Source organism: Rattus rattus, chromosome 6 (genome assembly GCF_011064425.1).
Source record: "Rattus rattus isolate New Zealand chromosome 6, Rrattus_CSIRO_v1, whole genome shotgun sequence".
NCBI lineage: Eukaryota > Metazoa > Chordata > Mammalia > Rodentia > Muridae > Rattus > Rattus rattus.
In genome coordinates this window covers 109402413-109420572 of record NC_046159.1, presented here as the reverse complement: position 1 = coordinate 109420572, position 18160 = coordinate 109402413, and the positions used below count along the sequence as shown (strand labels likewise).

Genomic DNA, 18160 nt, shown 5'->3' with positions numbered 1-18160 from the left:
TCCCGCTACGCCATTTGCTTAATAAAGAGCAAATGTGCAGAGCCCAGCAGCAGCAGCCTAGAAGTAACCTGAACAGGATAAACATGCTTCCTTTCTGTGCGATGCTCTCCCCATCTCCTGCCAGGAGTAGGGTATCAAATGAAGGGGAGGTTGTGGTTGGAGCGGGTAAAGTGAATGTCTAAGTGGCACCTGCTCCATTCAGTAGATCTGCTTTCCTGGGCCTCCCAGCACACATCTGCTCCTGACAAAGCTTCTTTTTTTCCTCCTGTTGGTCAGATTGAGAGCAAAGGCCCAGCAACGAGACGTGCTGGTTTTGCTTTGTCAGCACAATTGTCTGTGACATTATAATTATACCAAATCTGTATTATCAGAAGGGCCCTAATTTAGAGATTTTCGGAGCCTAAATGGAGTTTTCAAAGTGAAATAGATTTTAAAAAAATCTTTGCTGTTGTCAAGCCAGCAGTTGGATTTGAGAATCACGGAAGGGGTCTAAGTATGGGAACTGAGCCATGGGCTCTGAGCAGTGCAACAAAGGCTGTGCTATCAGATTGGCTCACCCGAGGGCCAGCGAGAGCTCCTGACTGCTGGTCAGTCCCAGCCTCGCCATGGTGCTCAGCACTGAGTGGAGGTACACCTTACACTGTGTGATGCTGGTGCAGCTTCTCTTCTAGAGGCCTAGAGAGTGTTAAAATAAGTTGGTAGAGTGGGATAGAAAAAGAAAGAATTGTGACATAGAATAAGGAAATGTCCAGGAAATATATTTCAGGCTAACACAAAGCGCTCGTTTTCAGATTGAGTTAAAAACAAAGATGACTTTTCTGGTGTCTGTATGTCTGTAACTGATGTACATCTGTGATGTGGGATTGGCACACTAGAAACTCTAGATTCTTTAAATTCCAGCAAATAGCTTACATGAAGTTAATTCAGATGAAATGAAATTCAAAGTGAGGCTTCTTAGTCACCCTCAATAGCCACTGGTTAGCCAGCACACAGACTGAACATGTCTTGTTATAGATATAACTTCCCAGAGGCATTAGCATGAACTTGAAATATCTTGGATGCTTTAGGGGTCCTTGAGTATCTAGTGCAGTCTTGATAGAAGGAGGAAAATGTCTGAATGTCTAGAATATGCTTCTAGCCACACTACCTAGACTACAGTCTCAAGGGGTTTTGTTTGTTTGTTTGTTTGTTTGTTTGATGTTTTAAGATAGGGTTTCTCTGTATAAGTCTGGATGTCCTAGAACTTGCTCTATAGACCAGACTGGGCTCGAACTCAGAGTTCACCTGCCTCTGCCTTCTGACTGCTGGGGTTAAAGGCCTGTGCCACCACTACCCAGCTTAGTTTTTTATTTGTTTGTTTGTTTTATTGTTGTTTTTTTTTTTTTTAATAATATTGCCTCCAAAGATTGCCCCACTCTCCTTATGGGATAATGAAAAAAATGCTGAAATATACTAAGTGGGGAAGAGATTTGATTTTAGAAATGCCTACTTTTTGATGTTTTGAGACAGGTCCTCACTCTGCAGTTCTGGCTGGCTTGAACTCACTGTGTAGACCAGGCTGTCCTCAGACTCATAGAGATCCCCTTGTCTCTGCTCCCCAAGCCCTGAGATGCAAGGTGTGCATCACCACACCCACTGGGATGAATGTCTGTCTGTCTGTCTGTTTTTCCTCAGTAGTCTCTAGCAAGAGGCCATATGAAACTCAGGGGCCAGACATAGGTGAATCATGCTCCTGGGAGTGAAAAAATAGGTTATGGCAGCTTCTGTCCGAGTGTAAGTGGCTTTAATCTTGCTTCCTCCCTCCCCCCCTCCCTCTGCTTCCAGTAGCTACTGCATGGTTACTTTGACACCTGGGAAAAGTGCATAGGAAATAAACTATACTAAATAAAAATGTACTGCTTTACATTAGACAGTGTCCCTTTTTTCCAACTTAACCAATAAATGTAATGTTATTTGAATGCAAATTGGCCCTCATAGTCAAAAGTGGCCTGTGGATTTTATAAGTATAATCAGTTCTTGGTTGTCACATACAGATTATCTCTCATGTAGATTACTTGTGACACATTTTAAATCCTTGGGCAGTTTCTCTAAGCAGGCCAGTGTAAGTCTAGACCATCCCCACCACTCCCCTTGCAGCTGCTGGGTACTTAGGAAATACAAATTAGTTATCATATTAGCTTAAGGAAGACATAATTAGGACGGTAGATCTGCTTGCTGCAAGATGACCACGTTGTAAATGCTGCTTTGGGACAGAGGTGAGCAGGAACAACTGACTCGCCCTTTGGCTCGACTGAGAGCCAACTGTAGATACACTTTTGTAAACACGCACAGCATTTATACTCAGTGAGCTGCTGTGCTCAGATGAGCTGAGTTTGCTAAAGAACACTGTACACCAGGGTGTATGGGAGGCTGCGAAGCTCCCGTCCTGCCCAGCGCCTTTAACAGTTGTGTGTTCTCGTCAGGCCTCTTTATGGCAGACTGTGGAGGTTGCAAGTGGATCCTGGCAAGAAAGCTACAGGTGGGTTCGTCTTTGGGGAGAGAAGGAAGCAGCTGAGGGCGCAGTACAGCAACGCTGCCATTCCAGGCTCCGCTGCTTCTGTGGATGGCCCTTGTAAAGGACTTGTCCATGCAGACAAGGTGACTATGCGAGTATAGTTCAGATGCGAGAGACAAAGAGACAGACAGAAAATGGCTGGTCACAATGGCTGGTCTTGGCAAATAAATGGACTCCAAGATGGTGCCGGTCCACCAGTGAAGAAGAAGAAGCCTTTAGATGTCAAAGTAGGGGAGCTGCTCTGCTGCAGTAGACACTGATGTGGGGTTTCACCTCAAAAGGCATCGTTGGAGCATTTCAAAGAGGTCACTACAATGCGTACTTCAATGAGAAGAAAGGAGTGTTCATTGCTGGGTTGGCTTGGGACTGGCAGCTTATATGCTCCTCAGCTCCTGCCTTTCTTACAAGAACTCTAACCTGAATGTAACCCATGTACCACTGAAGAGGGACAGTGCCAGGGTGCACTGTGGACATGATTGTCTCCCTGCCTCCTGTGTGGGCAACTTGGTCTTTGACTCCTTGCATACCCTGAGAATTAAAACCCAATAAAAAAGTGACTCATTAAAAAAAAAAAAAAGATTAGGCTTTACTGAGGTAGTTGTCTGTATGTGTAATTATGTCAACCTCTGGTAGTGTCTTCGCTCTGGGTAGCATCTGTGTGCGCCTACCACTCCTCATTCTGCATTAAAACTCAGCTTGGTCCTTGCACTCGGGAAGCAGAGACAGGTGAATCACTGAGTTGAGACCAGCCTGATCTACAAAATGAGTTCAGAGTATTCAGGGCTACACAGAGAAACCCTGTCTTGAAAAACAATACAAAACAAATATGCCCACAACTTGGTAACTTTCTTCTGAGGGTGGTATTCAAGCCGCTGGTGTGTGAGTTTGTGGACTGAACTTTCTTATTCCTCCTGTCTTCTCTGTACATTGGATCACATATCCTGAGCTGAGTACATGATGCTAATCGAAGGTTTGTTTATGATTAGATCAGCAAACCTAGAATTCAAGTCAGTGCGCATTGCGGGTTCAATTTCTAGGATGATAAACCATGGGGGTCTCATTTCATAGTGTTCCTGAGCATGTCCAGGTTCAAGAGGAGACCGTGAGTTCGTATTGCCAAGATATCTTGGAGATACATTTACTAAAAAGTAAAAATAAATTTAATTTTAACATTTGATTTGTGGGCAAAGGTGTAAGAGTTCTTTGAAATTTTAAAGACAAAGGACAGAGTGACAGTGGCCGGTGCTGCTTTAACCTTATTCCTAGAATCGTTTTTTTCCTGAGTGTATCTTGAGATTGTCTGGTCAGAAGAGGAAGCTCTTGAGTACTGAGAGGAACCCAACACTGAGGACCTCCGAGGCTGCTCCTAGTTTCATGACTGTCTAGCGCTTGCCATAAATTCCCCAAATGCTTCAGACTTAGCACACAAAGGGAAAGCTGAATAGGAATAGCCCTTACTCCCCTGTGTGCGAGTGTCAGGGCTACCTGCTCTTCTGTTTGGAGTTGGTGTTCTTTTCATGGCCTTCCTTCCTTGCTCGCTCTCTCTCCATCTTCCTTCCGTTTGGTCCTTGTGTAGACATCTGCCTCTTCTCCGGTCAGCATGCTGGACTCGCTTCCCCTGCTGACTTCCTCTGCTTCTCTGATAGATAACCAGACATGTTTCGATTCACATAACAGTGCTTTCCTTAGACAACGGCCACCCGTGTGTTCTTCCAAGTCTTCAAGTCAACCATCAGATTTCCATCCCCGTACAGCTTAGGACTTGACAAGTTTAATGACATGAGAGTGGTTGGTTTAACTCCTTCCTTTCCTTTTTCTTTCTCCTCCTTCCTCTTCCTCTTCTCAGACTTAATTTTGTATATGTAAGTGTTTTGCCTCCATCTGTGTGCATGGTGCCTGCAGAGGTCAGGAGCGGACATCATGTCCCCTGGAACTGGAGCTAAAGCCACCACGTGGTTGCTGAGAACCGAACCCTGGTCCTCCACAAGAGCAGCCATTGCTATTAACTCAGAGCGTTCTCACTGGTCTCTCTAGTCGTGGATTTACACCCCCACTTAGGCCAGTGGTATCCCGCTACACCCATTTCAGCAGTCATGTTTCTAAGCTACAGAAGACATTACAATATATTTCCTTTTAGTTTGAAGAGTCATTTCTCAGTCAGTTATGGTGTCTCATGCCTGTAATTGCTGCACTCAGGAGGCTGAGGCAGGAGGATTGCTAAGTGTAAGGCCAGCCTGTGCCATACAGTGAGTTCCAGCCAAGGCTACAATGTCTCAAAACAGCTACTGTGTTTATTTTGTTTAGCTATTTTTTTCCCTGTATTGTCCAACTAAACATATCTCCACAGCCAACTGCCAAGACCTTTGGACAGAAAGATTCAGTTACAGCAAACAACAATTCCCAAAGCTTTCCCAGCTTGGAAGGCAAATGAAAGACCATTCTTGCCAGAGTTGGCGATCCTGCCCTGTCTTGTCTTGAGGTGGGGAGGCACATTGTAGTGCTAGGTAACCGGCCAGTCCTGAAGCCCTGTCTTCTGTTCGGTCCATGTCTATCCTGTTCACTTCTGACAAGTTTTTGATAATATCATCATACTATAACTGATCACTCGTGTATATATGACATTTATTTCAGTGCTAGGAATTGAATTACCCCTAAGCTACATCGCTGGTCCTACACTGGCCCTGTTCTTAACTTCTTTGATTTGGGTTAGTGGTTTGCCCAGGATTGCATGCTCTCCTGTGTGCTCAGTTCATGGGCCTGTGTGCTCCATTAGCAGCTACTTCGTCTCCTCCTGTAGTTCCATCGCTGTGATGTGCATGGGAAGTTGCCTGCCAGTCCCCTTTACATGATTCAGGGCTTCTGTCTGAAGTCTGTATCTTTGGAGGCTTTCGGCAGACGATCTGCCCACCATAGGAGCAAATTTCTGTTGCAAGGAGTATGTGCCGTTTCCGCTAGTCTGCTGCTTCCCGGGAGTGTTAACCTACCTAACCTGCAGTCCAAACTATACTTCGCAGGCACCTTGAAAGGCAGCTGACGGGGTTGGGGATTTAGCTCAGTGGTAGAGCGCTTGCCTAGGAAGCGCAAGGCCCTGGGTTCGGTCCCCAGCTCCGGGGAAAAAAAAAAAAAAAAAAAAGAAAGGCAGCTGACGAGTACTGTAGACCTGTGTGCTAGACACTGTACCAGGGGTTTTCTCCGTCCACATACCTGGTTCAGGTCCCCTGTGAGATTACCAGTGAGCATTTTACATGTGAGGAAACTAAGGCCCACAGGTGTTCAATGACAGAATTCACACATTGTGGCTAAGAGTGCTTTAATGGAAGTAAGATAACCTATAGACTAAGATAACCCATGAGAAGACACGGAGCTCCACAAGGCATTTGATTACAGCCCCTTAAGAATGCTTGTGGAGAAAGCTGCTTTGCTCTAGACAAAGGAAAGGGCTTCAAGGCCCTTCAGAGTGCAGAGGGCAAGACTGGAAGGAATGTAGCCCAATTTCTAAAAAGTCATGAAGAACACCAGGTGTGTCATAATGTGTCCATTCGGTTACTGACACCTCCCGTGCCCAGACTGCTCAGTGTTCAGTGAGCCTTATCAACAGCTGAAGTATGCAGACTTAGGGAATCGTGGGAAATGCTTGGAAGTAGGGCAGGTCCATAATGAATGGCAGAGTCCATAACAATAGGCCAATAACACCCCTAGAAAGATGTGGGGACTGTCAGAAGAGCCCTGCTCAGGTCCAGGCAGGGAGATATGCTTTGGGGAGAGTTGAGGGACCATGGTGATAGAGGGATAATGTAGGGAACTTGTGGGAAAAGTTTGTGCATGCTTGCTCAAGATTCAGCTAATCTAGGCGTGACCAATCTCAGCTCTTGGGAAGCTGAGGCAGCAGGATTGAGAGTTCGAGACCATCCTGGGTTAAAGCGCTGAGGAGACGGATATGTCCTGGGACTGAGCAGGACAATGCTTTACCAAAGATCTCTAAGGCTGGGTTTGCAGCACTCCAACTAGAGTACTTTCTCACTGCAGGCCCAGATGGAGTTCATGCATGGACCATCAGCAAAGCCGTGACGGCTCCTCAGGCTGCAGGAAAAATTCATACAGATTTTGGAAAGGGATTCATTATGGCGGAAGTAATGAAAGACGAAGATCTTAAAGAGGAAAGTTCTGAGAACGCAGCTAAGGCTGCTGGGAAGTACAAACAACCAGGCAGAGCTTACGTTGTTGAAGACGGAGATATTATCTTCTTCAAATTTAACTCACCACAGCAACTGAAAAGGAAATAAAATTCAGTTTTTAACTTTAGCATATGTATGGTTTGGGGTGTTGGCTTTGTTTCGTTTGTGAACTGAAGATACAATGTTGGGATGGGACGCAGATAAATTATTACTGACGTTGAAGTAGTAGAAACCAGTCTGGTTTCCTTTTGAAAGAGTCTGAGGTAGGAGCAGTTAGGATTAGCAGTTAGGAATGCTCGCTGTCCTTTCAGAAACCCGTGTGAGGCGGTTCCAACTGCTCGGGAGTCCAGCTCCAAGGGATCTACACATATCTCCTTCCCTTACACACATATGAATAAAGTTAATAAAAATAATCCTTTGCAAGAAGGTAGGAAAGAGAGTTGACAAGATTTGACGACGTATTTATTCTTAGATGTAAAACCGGGATGCTGAGGGTGATTTCCAAGGCTTAACCCTGAGCATTGGAAGAATGTAATTGCCAGGTATGGAAGTAAGAGAAGACTGGGTGTGCGCTACCATTTACAGTCAGCAATGAGACCCAACAGACAGATTTTATTTTAACCAAGACAGAACAGGGTCAGGCCTCATTTAAGGGGAAACATGGTTGTAGGGCTGACAGTTCCTCTAGGGAGTTTGCAGATCCTAAAGATTTGAACTTTCTGAGTTCCCTTTCACCTTTCTTCTCCTATTGGCAATGATACACCGTGAAGCCTGGAGGGGCAGCAGTGAATTCTGAGGGGCCCATCCTCTACCTTCCTGGTCCCGCTGGTGTCAGGTATTCTGGTGCATGACAAGGCTCCCAGACCCAAATCCAAAGCCCAGACATCTAGCTTGGGGGAGGGGTGTGCAAAGGACACGACAGCCAATCCACTTATCTGTTTGTTTTGTGCTTTTGAAACAGTCTTACTATGTTGGCAAGGCTGGCTGGGAGGCTGTGCGATAGGACTGCAGTCACATCCTACCTTGCCTGGCTTTGAGCCTTGGGGGTGGTTTTGACTTTAAGACAGGGTCTCACTCACCATGAGACCATGCCTGTTCTGCTCCAAGTGTTCCTTTTCTAGGAATCCACCACCACATCCAGTAGCTGCTGGGTGTTGTCGTCGTTGTTGTCGTTGTTATTCCATTTGCCTGCGTGCCTGTGTGCGTGCGCGTGCGCATGCGCCAGGACACAGGTAGAGATCAGAGAACTGTGTATTGCAGTCAGTTCTCTCTATCCATCGTGTGGGGCCTGGGGCTTGAACTCGGGTTGATAGGTTTGGTGGTAAGCACCTTTACCTGCTGAACCATCTTGCCTGTCCTTGAATCTTGCTTTTGCTAAACTTTAGGGGGCGGGTCTCATTTTGTGACCCTGGCTGGCCTAGAACTGGCTCTGCTGGCCAGACTAGCTTCAAACACAGCAAAATTCACCTGTTTCTGTCTCCCAAGTGCTGGAACTGGATGAGCGTTTTGCAGCTGGGCATACTTGTAATCAGAACACCTGGAAGGCTGAGTAAGGCAGGAAGAGTACCGTGAGTTCGAGGCTAACCTGGGGTAGTAAACTTAATTTAAAGTGGTTTCAATTTGCTAAACTCCTAGCATTTGTGTGGTTTTGACTTTTTGGGATACTAGAGCCTTTAGAACATGGCGAGTCTGCCTCCCTGAGAAATCCTGGCTGCTGGAGGAGTGCTCATTTATGGAGACACTATCATGCTTCCCTCTCTAAGTCCTAGCTCCAGCAAGGGACATGGAGCCACACACATACCAAGGAGTCAGTTACTAAGACTGCACTGTGAACAGGAAAAGGAACTTCAGGCTCTTAAAGTAGAACATGAAGGGCTTCCTGTTGCTTAATCAATTGAAATGACCCAGAATACAAGCGTGGATTAGCATGTGCCTCTAGATTAGGGCTAATCAGGGGCAGGCTGAGCAGATGTAGGGGCAGTCCCAGCCTGATTACTGAGCCTCAGCGTTTAATCATCTCTCTCCAAGGGCAGCCGCCCGACTTAGTGCGTGCTGGGTTTCAAAGCCTGTGGTCCCTCCCCCGTGCCATGGACATGAAGGCTGCTAGGTCAGAGACACAGGAGATTTAATCTAATCCCATGTCAAAATGCCTGCGTGGGTGTTTGTGTGAGAGAGAGATCTTGAAATCCCCACATGAAGATGACGGTATGTTTATTTAAGGTGGATGTGGACTAACAGCGCTTGTAAGAGTGGAGCTGGGATTCCAAGGCATAGGAGGTTGTCAATGACACTGCACATGGAGTTTCTCTCTTTGAAAAGCTTTTAGGATGTGTAGTGATTGTCACAGTTAACTCACCCTGAGTCAGCTTTGTGTGGAAGTCATTTTGTAACTCAGTACAACTGAGGCCAAATTTGCGCCTTCCCTGAGTTAAATGAAATACACAAAATGCAGTCAGCCTGTACAAAATATTTTATTTGGATCGGTCTTGGGTGTTGTATTTTTACTTTGTTTTTATTTTAGGAGAAAATGTCTGCCTCAGGGTTAAGGCAGCCCTCCTGGCTGCTGAAGTTACAGATTTAACAGTGATTTGACATTTGAGTTTTCATTTGTGAGTGTGGGAAACGTGTTAAGCACCTGCTCACTGTTAGGGCTCAGTGATAGACTCGGTCCCTTCTTAAGGAATTTACAATGGAGGCAGAGATAGGACATGCAAACAGTGAGAGTGTGTAAGGACCGTTTCTCTGTAGAGGTCTGGGCAAAGCACCACCAGGCTACCAGGGAACAGGACCCAAACCATTGGAAGACAGAGACTTGGAGAACCAGAGAACAAGCCAAGGACAGTTGCTCAAAAGTCATGGCGCATACAAGCACGAAGGTGTGGAGAAGCTCAAGTATATCCCAGCTGTTGCAGACCCGAGCACTGTGGGTGCACGCCTGTCTTCCTAGCACTTGGCAGGAGGATCAGAATTCAAGGCCAGCCTGTGCTCCATGTTGAGACCCTGCCTCAAAAGGAGAAAATACACTAGGACAAACATGAGAGCCTTGAACACCATGCCCAAGCATCTCAACATTATTAATATGATGGTGTCATAGTATAAATAAAACTAATTTCTGTGGCAAGGAAGAGTGAACAGAAACAATTAATTCCACAAAAGACATTTGCAATGGTTTAGAAGAAACCAGACCACCTTCACCCTGAGGCCTCAACCCTTCCCAGTCCTCTGCCAGCTTCTCCCCATCACAAAGACAAGAATGCTCTCCTCAGCCCCAGCCTCTCAAGGAAGCTGTACTGACCCACCTGTGTTTTGTTAACATGCCCTTATAAGTGGGTTTCAAAATGACTGTCATCAAAACAAGCCTGTTTCATGTTGTACCATCAAATGCTTATCCCTAAATTGACAAAACTGACTCTTAGAAAATGCTCACACACAGTCAACACTGTGAAATCAGATTTTCTTTGGCATTAATTTCCTTTGGTTTGGTTTACACACACGCACACACTTGGGCAGGTGCATGCACATGCGTGTACATGCATATGACCAAGTGTGCATGATGGTCTGGAGGGAACTTTTGGGAGTCGCTGCTCTCCATCCACCATGTGGGTCCTGGGAATTGAACTCAGGTCCTCAGGATTGCTTAAAAGGCTCCCATCCACCAGGCCTTCTAGCTGGCCCGAACTTCTCTCTTTTTCTTTGCTTTTGGAGACAAGGTTTCACTATTTGTCCTGGCTAGCCTGGAACTCACTGTGTAGATCAGGTTTGCCTCCAACTCAAAGAGATCCTGCCTGCTTCTATTTCCGGATGCTGCCTGACTCATTTTAGGGAACTGGAGAGATGGCTCACAAGTGTCTGTGGCTCCAGTTCCAGGAGACCCAACACCCTCACACAGGTACACATTTAGGCAAAACACCAATATCCTTTTTTTTTTTTTTTTTTTTTATGTCATTTAAAACTCAGTTTTATTCTCAAGTAGGGACTCCCTGATGCCCCTCAAGCCTGGATTGCATCCTTTGGCAGCCTCAAAGAGCTTGATCAGTCCAGCAAAATGATGATATCACATGGAGTCATTCATACCTGGAGGGCGTGAGGGACAGCTCAAATCTGTGAGCACTGCTGTGGCAATCTTCAGGCTGAGCTGCTGTACAGAGGGCCAGTCTAGGTACTTGAATACAGGCTATCCACAGAAACAAAAATACTATGGTGCCCTAATGTTTCAGCTACTGTCTTTTTTTTTTTTTTTTTCCTCGAGCTGGGGACTGAACCCAGGGCCTTGTGCTTGCTAGGCAAGCGCTCTACCACTGAGCTAAATCCCCAACCCCTCAGCTACTGTCTTAAAACTGTACTTAAAAGTTAGAATTCCATCCCTCAAAAAAGAAGTAACTTTAAAAATGGAGTATCGCAATTTGTGGGTGATCTGGTATCTGTGTATTATATCCATATAAACAAATGTAAATGTTACTACATTTCATTTTTGTCCTTTTGTATAGCATTTTTTCCTCTTCTAGCTAATACTTGCCTGGTGTGGTAGAGAGGGTCATCTACTTTTTCTTCCAGGCATGATGGGGTCTTCCTGAGTAACTTAGGCTAAACTCTTAGCTTGTTCTGTAGTCCACTTGATGATCTTTGATCTGACAGGCCTAAGACTCCTCTAGACCTGCTAGCCTCAACATTCAACCACTTGTTCCCAGCTTTAATCCTTTTGATGGCTCCTGGTGCTCCCACCCAGCCCCATCCTTTGTCTTGCTCCTATTAGCTCTGTTTAAGGTCTCCAGAGCCTGTGCATTCTTCTGAGGTTCCTGTGCTATGATGGAGCACATTTTCTATGAGGCAGCTAAAATTTTGAGCCATATTGAAGTTGTGTCATGTATAATTCATATAGATCATCTTAGCTGGGTATAGAATTCTAGGCTGAAAGAGATTTGGGGATGCCTGAACCAGGATGCCTGAAAGCATGGCACCATCATTTTAGCTTCTAAGTTTGCCAAGACACCCAGTATTGTTCTCATGTCCAGTTTTTGTATATACTCCCTGACTCCTACTTCATTCTTCCTAGAATCTTTCGTGCTCTTCGCTGCCTTGTACTCTGAGATGTGTCTGGATCTCTTTTCCATTGTGCCTGGTGCATCAAGTGGCTTTTTCTATACCAAACTTGCTTCTTAGTAATAGAAGTTTGTTCGTGTTTGTTCTTTTTTTTTTTTTTTTTTTTTTTTTTTTTCGGAGCTGGGGCCCGAACCCAGGGCCTTTCGCTTCCTAGGCAACTGCTCTACCCCTGAGCTAAATCCCCAACCCCTTGTTCGTGTTTCTAATTTCCCCACTTCCTAATCTTTTTAGTCTCTGGAATTTTTCCTTCCTATATTACAACCTTTGCAATGTTTCATTTATTGTGCCTTTTATTTTTAGACTACTCTCGTATTTTTCTTTTCTAGTTGGTTGTAGGATTTCGGAGTTGCCCAGGGTGTTGTTGCTGCTGTTGTTTTTATGGGACAGGGTCTTACTCTGTGGTCTATGTTAGTTTCAAACTCACAGTTGTCGTGTCTTAGCCTCCTGGGTACTAGGACTAGGACATACTCTGTTGCAAGGTTGGGAGTTTGAGGTCTGATTGGGTCAGTGGGTGGGTGGTTTGGGGGCTCCTGTTATTTGTGGTGTTAGGAATCTAACTGTGCCCTGAGTCCCTGTGGGCAGGAGTTACCACTTCCACTTCACAGTCAGACTAGTTTGTTTTATGGCTCTCAAAGCACAGCCTTCCCTACCCGGGGTAATTCTCCATCCAACAAGAAGAGCGGGCCGATGCACACGATCATTTGGCCCAAGGGAACTGGGAATGGATCACTCTTCTCCAAGGTTTTCTGCCCTGAGAACTATATAGAGGTGTTGGGAGATAGTTGGGGTGTGTTTGTTTTGTTGTTGCTTTTAGCTGATTCTAAACTGGTTTTTAAATTATACCAGTCTCCTAAAATTAGGAGACAAATGAGCTAATTTGGTTTCTTTTTTATGTTTGACTCTGGAGGAAAAAACATAGATGGACCAGATAACAGGGCAGAAGACAGAAGTTTGGTTTTTGTTGTTTCTTTTCCAGCTTGGGCTTGGGCAGCTAGAGGGCTGAGAGAAGCCAGCAGCGAGCACAGCAGAGAGAGCACAGGAGCGGAGTAGGCCATCTGCTGCTAGCAGCAGGGCTGGCTGGCAGGGTGGGGAGACTCACACTTGATGGGCTGTGCTTCCTAAAGATGGAGGCCAGGAGGTCTCAGTGGAAGTTTCCACAGTGTTCCCACGCTCCTTTCCTGAGAGTCTGTCTAAGAATTAAAATGAAGTGAGACAAAGACTTACTGCCAGGCACAGGCACCAGACACAGGCACAAGGCACAAACCCAGCATCTGAGCACTGGGGAGGCTGAGGCAAAGGGAGCAAGAGCTCAAGGCCAACCTGAGCTACACAAGACCTTGTCGATAACAAAGAGAAAGGAAAAAAAAAAAAGATGTTGAGCCTTATCTGTGCCTGGGAAGCAGGTAAGTCGTTGACCTGGGGCTGGCAGGCAGTGATGCCCTGAAGGACCACAGCCAGTTGTCTGAGCCAGGGCCTGCGTCCTGAGCTTGGGCCCCACCAACGGTCTTGCTTTGTCTCTCCAGGCCTGGTCCAGATCCCTGTGAGCATGTACCAGACTGTGGTAACCAGCCTCGCCCAGGGCAACGGGCCAGTGCAGGTGGCCATGGCCCCAGTGACCACCAGGATATCGGACAGCGCAGTCACCATGGATGGCCAGGCTGTGGAGGTGGTGACGTTGGAACAGTAACACGGAGCTCTATCATGGCATCCTTTTCTAGTCTACTTCAGAATTTTTTACATGTTTGCAGAGGTGCAATCAAATGGAATTAAGTCTCTCGACTTGGAAAGAAAGTTTTGGTAACCTTTTTTTAAGAAGGAAGAAAGGCAGCAGATTTTGGAATCACATTTTTTTAAAGCACCACTTCTGGGATCTGGTGGAGTGAGAAACGACACTGATTTCTCTGTCCCAAAAAGCCAAATTGTGGCCAGACTTCTTTGTGCGGAAATGTGTGTATACTTAAGTGTGTGTACGTGTGAGTGTGAATATATGTATATGTGTACATATGGACATACACATTTACATATATGTATAAAGTATATATGTACATACATATATATGTATGAAACCCGCATGTATGAAATCAGGGTGAACTGTGGAAACATAACCCACCCAGTTTATTGGGTGGTAGGGTACATGACCAGACACAGTCACCTGGTTTTTGTTCATACCAGGGTCATGCATTGAGCTACTGACAGACTCAGGCAGAGGTGACCACGTCCTTCACCAAAGCTGCCTCCCAGTGGCCGCCTAGACCTCTGCTACGTTCACCGAGGGAAGGAAGATCCAGGACACAGTGTGGTCCAGAAAGTGCTCACGAAGTCCAGTGACCACGTGCTTTGCCAGCAGAGACACTCTTCCGGCTGGCCCAGGTGCTGACCTTGCCACAGGCAGTTAAATGCCCTGCAGACTCCTGGCAGGGGCAAGAAGTCTTTCCTCAGCCTCCGTCTTCTCCCTTCCCAGGAGTCCTCGGTCTCGGGACTGTTAAAGCATCGCTTTGGTTGTGAGGTCAGTCCTGTTACAGACTGAAGGTCACAGAAGCGTTAGGGTCTGGGGACTGTTTATGGAGCAGGCGGGTGTGAGTGCAAGGTGTGTGTGCGTGTGTGCCGGTTTGTGTGCGTACGTATGTGTGTATGTGCATATGTGTGTGCGTGCGTGTGTGCGGGTATGTGTGATAGAATGGGAAGAGTATAGGAGAGCAAAAAGGGAAGGAGGGAGAAAACTTCCTAAATCAGGGTGCGCCCGTGGGACCGGTGTTCTCCAGCTGTCTGCAGCTGTACCTCAGCAGAGGAGACTGCTGCGTGCGGGCTCTGCCCTAAGGCTGACGTCACAGATGTGTCAGAAGACTCCGTGGGGACATCCTGGGCACCGGCCCGGGACACTGTCCTGCTCAGGTGTGGATGGCACTGAGCGGTCGTTGTCACTGTGAGCTGCTGTGCTTTCCACACAAGCCCCGAGTCGCCCGTGGCTCACTCACCTGAAGTCTTGACTAGCCAAATCTCCGCCCCTTGCGTGCAGGGACTCCTCCTCCTCCTGCCGGCCCTCCCGTGCGTGACAGTGTATTTAATGTGGTGTTTTGGTTTTTTGTTTTTTAATGAGACATTAAAAGATTCTTCATGTCTTGCTCAGCCTTTGAGAAAAGTTTCCAATTCTTATATTTGCTTGTTTTATATAAAACTATACAATGTTCTTTGTATGTTCTTTTCTGTACGTAATAAGGGAGGAGTGGGGAATTTACATATAAACGTCCTGGTTCTACAATTTGTTACTTTTTTTTTTTTTTTACTGTGAAGCCGTCCAGGGGCTCTAAGGTCCTAACCTCCCAATAGTTTGAGAAATTGCCAAGAAGATAAAAGCAAGATCCCAGCAGCAGAGCATGGATTCTGTGTTGTTCTCCATTCTGTCTAAACTGCCTCATTCAATAAATAGTTTAATGTGGCAACAAAAGTGCCCCTCTCTCTAGCAGCCTTGGCCGCCTGGGCTACAGAACTCTTTCGGGTGTGGCTCATTGTCCTTTACCAAAGACGTGCACTCTGGGAGCTGCAGAGGGCCCAGGAGGAAGGAGACCTGCCCAGCCTCCAACGTGCTGGCCAAGTCTGTTTTCTATAGCATGGTTCTCTGAAACAGTCGCACTTCAGAAAGCCTCAAGGTAACCATGAAGGCTCTACTCCGGCCTTTGTTTAGGTGTTTATTTGACACCGTGTTAAAAGACTAGGCGCTGGTGTCCCTAGTGAGTGTGTTGTGTCAAACGTCTTCACAGCAAAAGTCCGAGTCCCAAGTCCCTTTCTGAGTCCTGTTTCTTGGTTTCTCACACACACCACACTCACTGTTTTAATGTGTGTCACAGCTGGACCCTGCCACACCCTAACTCGGGCCCTTCCCACACACTGCTTCACCTCACCTTTGAGAGCCTTTTTCTGCCATTTTTGTTGGTAGATGACTCAATGAGTCTCCAGCTGATAGGATTAGAGTAAGGGAATGAGGGCGTGGTTTCCTCTGGGACTTAACCTTGGCTCAGTCAAGTCAAGTGCTGGCTTCTGTCCCCGTTTACATGCCTGGTACACCATCCACGTTCGCCAGAGAGGATGGGCCGGAGGAAGGCGTGACTGCTGCTGCGCAGAGCACGGGTTCTCTGGAGACCCTCGTTAGCCTTCCAGGATGCTTGCCCTGTCTCCTGCTGTTTACAAGCCAGACTCAGACAGTGGCTTTCATGGAGCTTGTGACAGCTGTCTTCGAGGGGCTGAAGGCAGGCTTCTCGTTCTCTTCTCCCTAAGCCTCTGAGCAGGGGCCAGCTAAGTCCAGTGAGTAAGAGAAGCAGAGGGGTAGAGGTGGGCATGAGACAAAAGTGGCAAACAGCTGTCTGATGGGCACCTCTCCAAAGCCAGCAGAATTCCCCTCAGAGACAGGCGAGCCTTGCTACTTTCAAAATCCCCAGCAAATGGGAAAAGTCGGGTTTTTATATGAAATCTGACTTTATTCGCAACATAAGACATTCAGCATGTACCCTCAGGTGCACCACGCTATCTTGTCAGTTAGGTCTGACCTGAGGGTCTGTTAGGTCAGATTCCAGAATACTAGCATGCCCCAGATAAATGAAGTTTGCTGTGGTCCTGTGAGGTGGCTAGGCAGGTAGAAAGTCTGATAACCAGAGTTTAATTCCTGAAGCTCACACAGAAGGATGGAACTGATGCCCTGGGTTTGTCCTCTGACCTTGCTACAGATGCATTGTGGCACTTGTGAGTGTACACACGCAGATGTGCATACCAGCACAAACACAAATGAATAAATGTTTTTAAAAACAACTTGGGGGGTTGGGGATTTTGCTCAGCGGTAGAGCACTTGCCTATGCAGCGAAGGCCCTGGGTCGGGTCCCCAGCTCCAAAAAAAAAAAAAAAAAAAAAAAAAAAAAACAACTTGGCAGTTGTCTATGAGAGGGAAGAGAGGGAAGAGAGGGGCTGGGGCTGTAGCTCAGTGACAGAGTGCTCCCCTGGCTTGCACAAGTGAAAGATTAGATGGGCTGTGAGCAGGTTACTACAGCTCCGTGTAGAGAGGCCTGGTAGGATGCAGAACAGTATAAATGCTGGTGGACTCAAGGATCTGCCATTTGTCATCACTGCGCTGCTGACAGTAACTGGGCTCACAGAAGCCTATCTCTAGAATGGTTGGTGGTCTTGCAGCTCAAAGTATTCCCTGGTGGTGCTATGACTCCTACAGTCCTCTACGCTAAATGACCAAGTTAAGGAGAGCACAGCCGAGGGTAGGTGGGCACCAGATCCATCAAGAAGAAACCCAACTTGATTGAAGAGCAGGGTCCATCCCCACCCCGCCCTCACAATAGGAGGAACCGTATTAAAGGGTCGAAGCCTTGGGAGGGTTGAGAATCTCTGGGCTAGAGGCAGCAGGAGAAGGGGGTGTGGGTGGGATAGAGCAGGGCTGACTGCACTGAAGCAGAGCAGAGTGGATGCTTTCCACCCCCATTCTGAGGGCCCAGCTCCCTCACAGTAGCTCTCCCCTCCTGAAGGCTGTGCTAGCCTCCCCCCCCCCCCGCCAAGGGCCTGTAATAATAATTCTCCAGAAGGGGTATCATCTGCAGAGATAGGATGGGGGAAGGTCAGGCCTGGCCATGAAACCTGTCCATGGGCACGCCTAGCTCTTATAAACACTGGCTTTCCCACAGTTGGAGAATTTCTATAGCAATAATAGTAACCATTTCTTAACTGCCCACCAACTGACCTGTATGAAGGACCATCCTGAACAATGAACAACAAAGAAGCCAAGTTACCGAACCAAATTCCCCACCCCCACCCTGTCAGCCAATTCTCACCCCACCCCCACCCCATCAGCAAGAGACAGAACCAGGACGCAAACCTGTGCAGAAATACTACCTCATATGCTTGAGGTGAGGAAATGTGTCACGTGCAGAGCATTTGGTCTTATTTTTAAGTAGCTTAGTGGTTTGGGGGGAAGGGGATATAGAAGCTGTACCCAAGACTTAGTAATGCACTTGCAGATGAAATTGTCAGTGAATCTGAGGGTAGAAGTTGTTGTAGATTACCCACCTAGCATTTGCAAGGCTCCCAATTTCAATACCCAGCACAGCCTATGGAGGGAGGACTTAAATTAGCTATTGTCCAATCAGAGTAACCAGGTGTGATGGCCCACCAGCGCTTGGGAGGCTGACAGAGAACTGCTAGGAGTAGACAGTTTGGGATACACACTTCCAGGCTAGGCACCCCTGCAGAGTGAAAAGCCTTCTCAAATGTCATCAAGTAATCAATTTACTGGGTCTCAATTTTTTTTCTGAATTTATGTATACCTTTTAAGAAATGAATA

The 18160-nt window shown here is 46.8% G+C and overlaps 1 protein-coding gene across 5 annotated transcripts in view; it reads left to right on the top strand.

The window, feature by feature from the left end:
* The window catches only part of Nrf1 (nuclear respiratory factor 1), a 102650-nt gene extending 87562 nt beyond the window's left edge, over positions 1–15088 (top strand). For 3 of the 5 annotated variants that reach the window (XM_032906817.1, XM_032906818.1, XM_032906816.1), the window contains one exon: positions 6581–6861. In XM_032906817.1, the coding sequence (XP_032762708.1) occupies positions 6581–6837 (257 nt within the window). In that variant the 3' untranslated portion in view covers positions 6838–6861. Of the gene's footprint in view, positions 1–6580; positions 6862–13352 lie in introns of those variants that run through there. The other 2 variants (XM_032906820.1, XM_032906819.1) reach the window with 1 other exon arrangement.
* The last annotated feature ends 3072 nt before the right edge of the window (positions 15089–18160 follow it).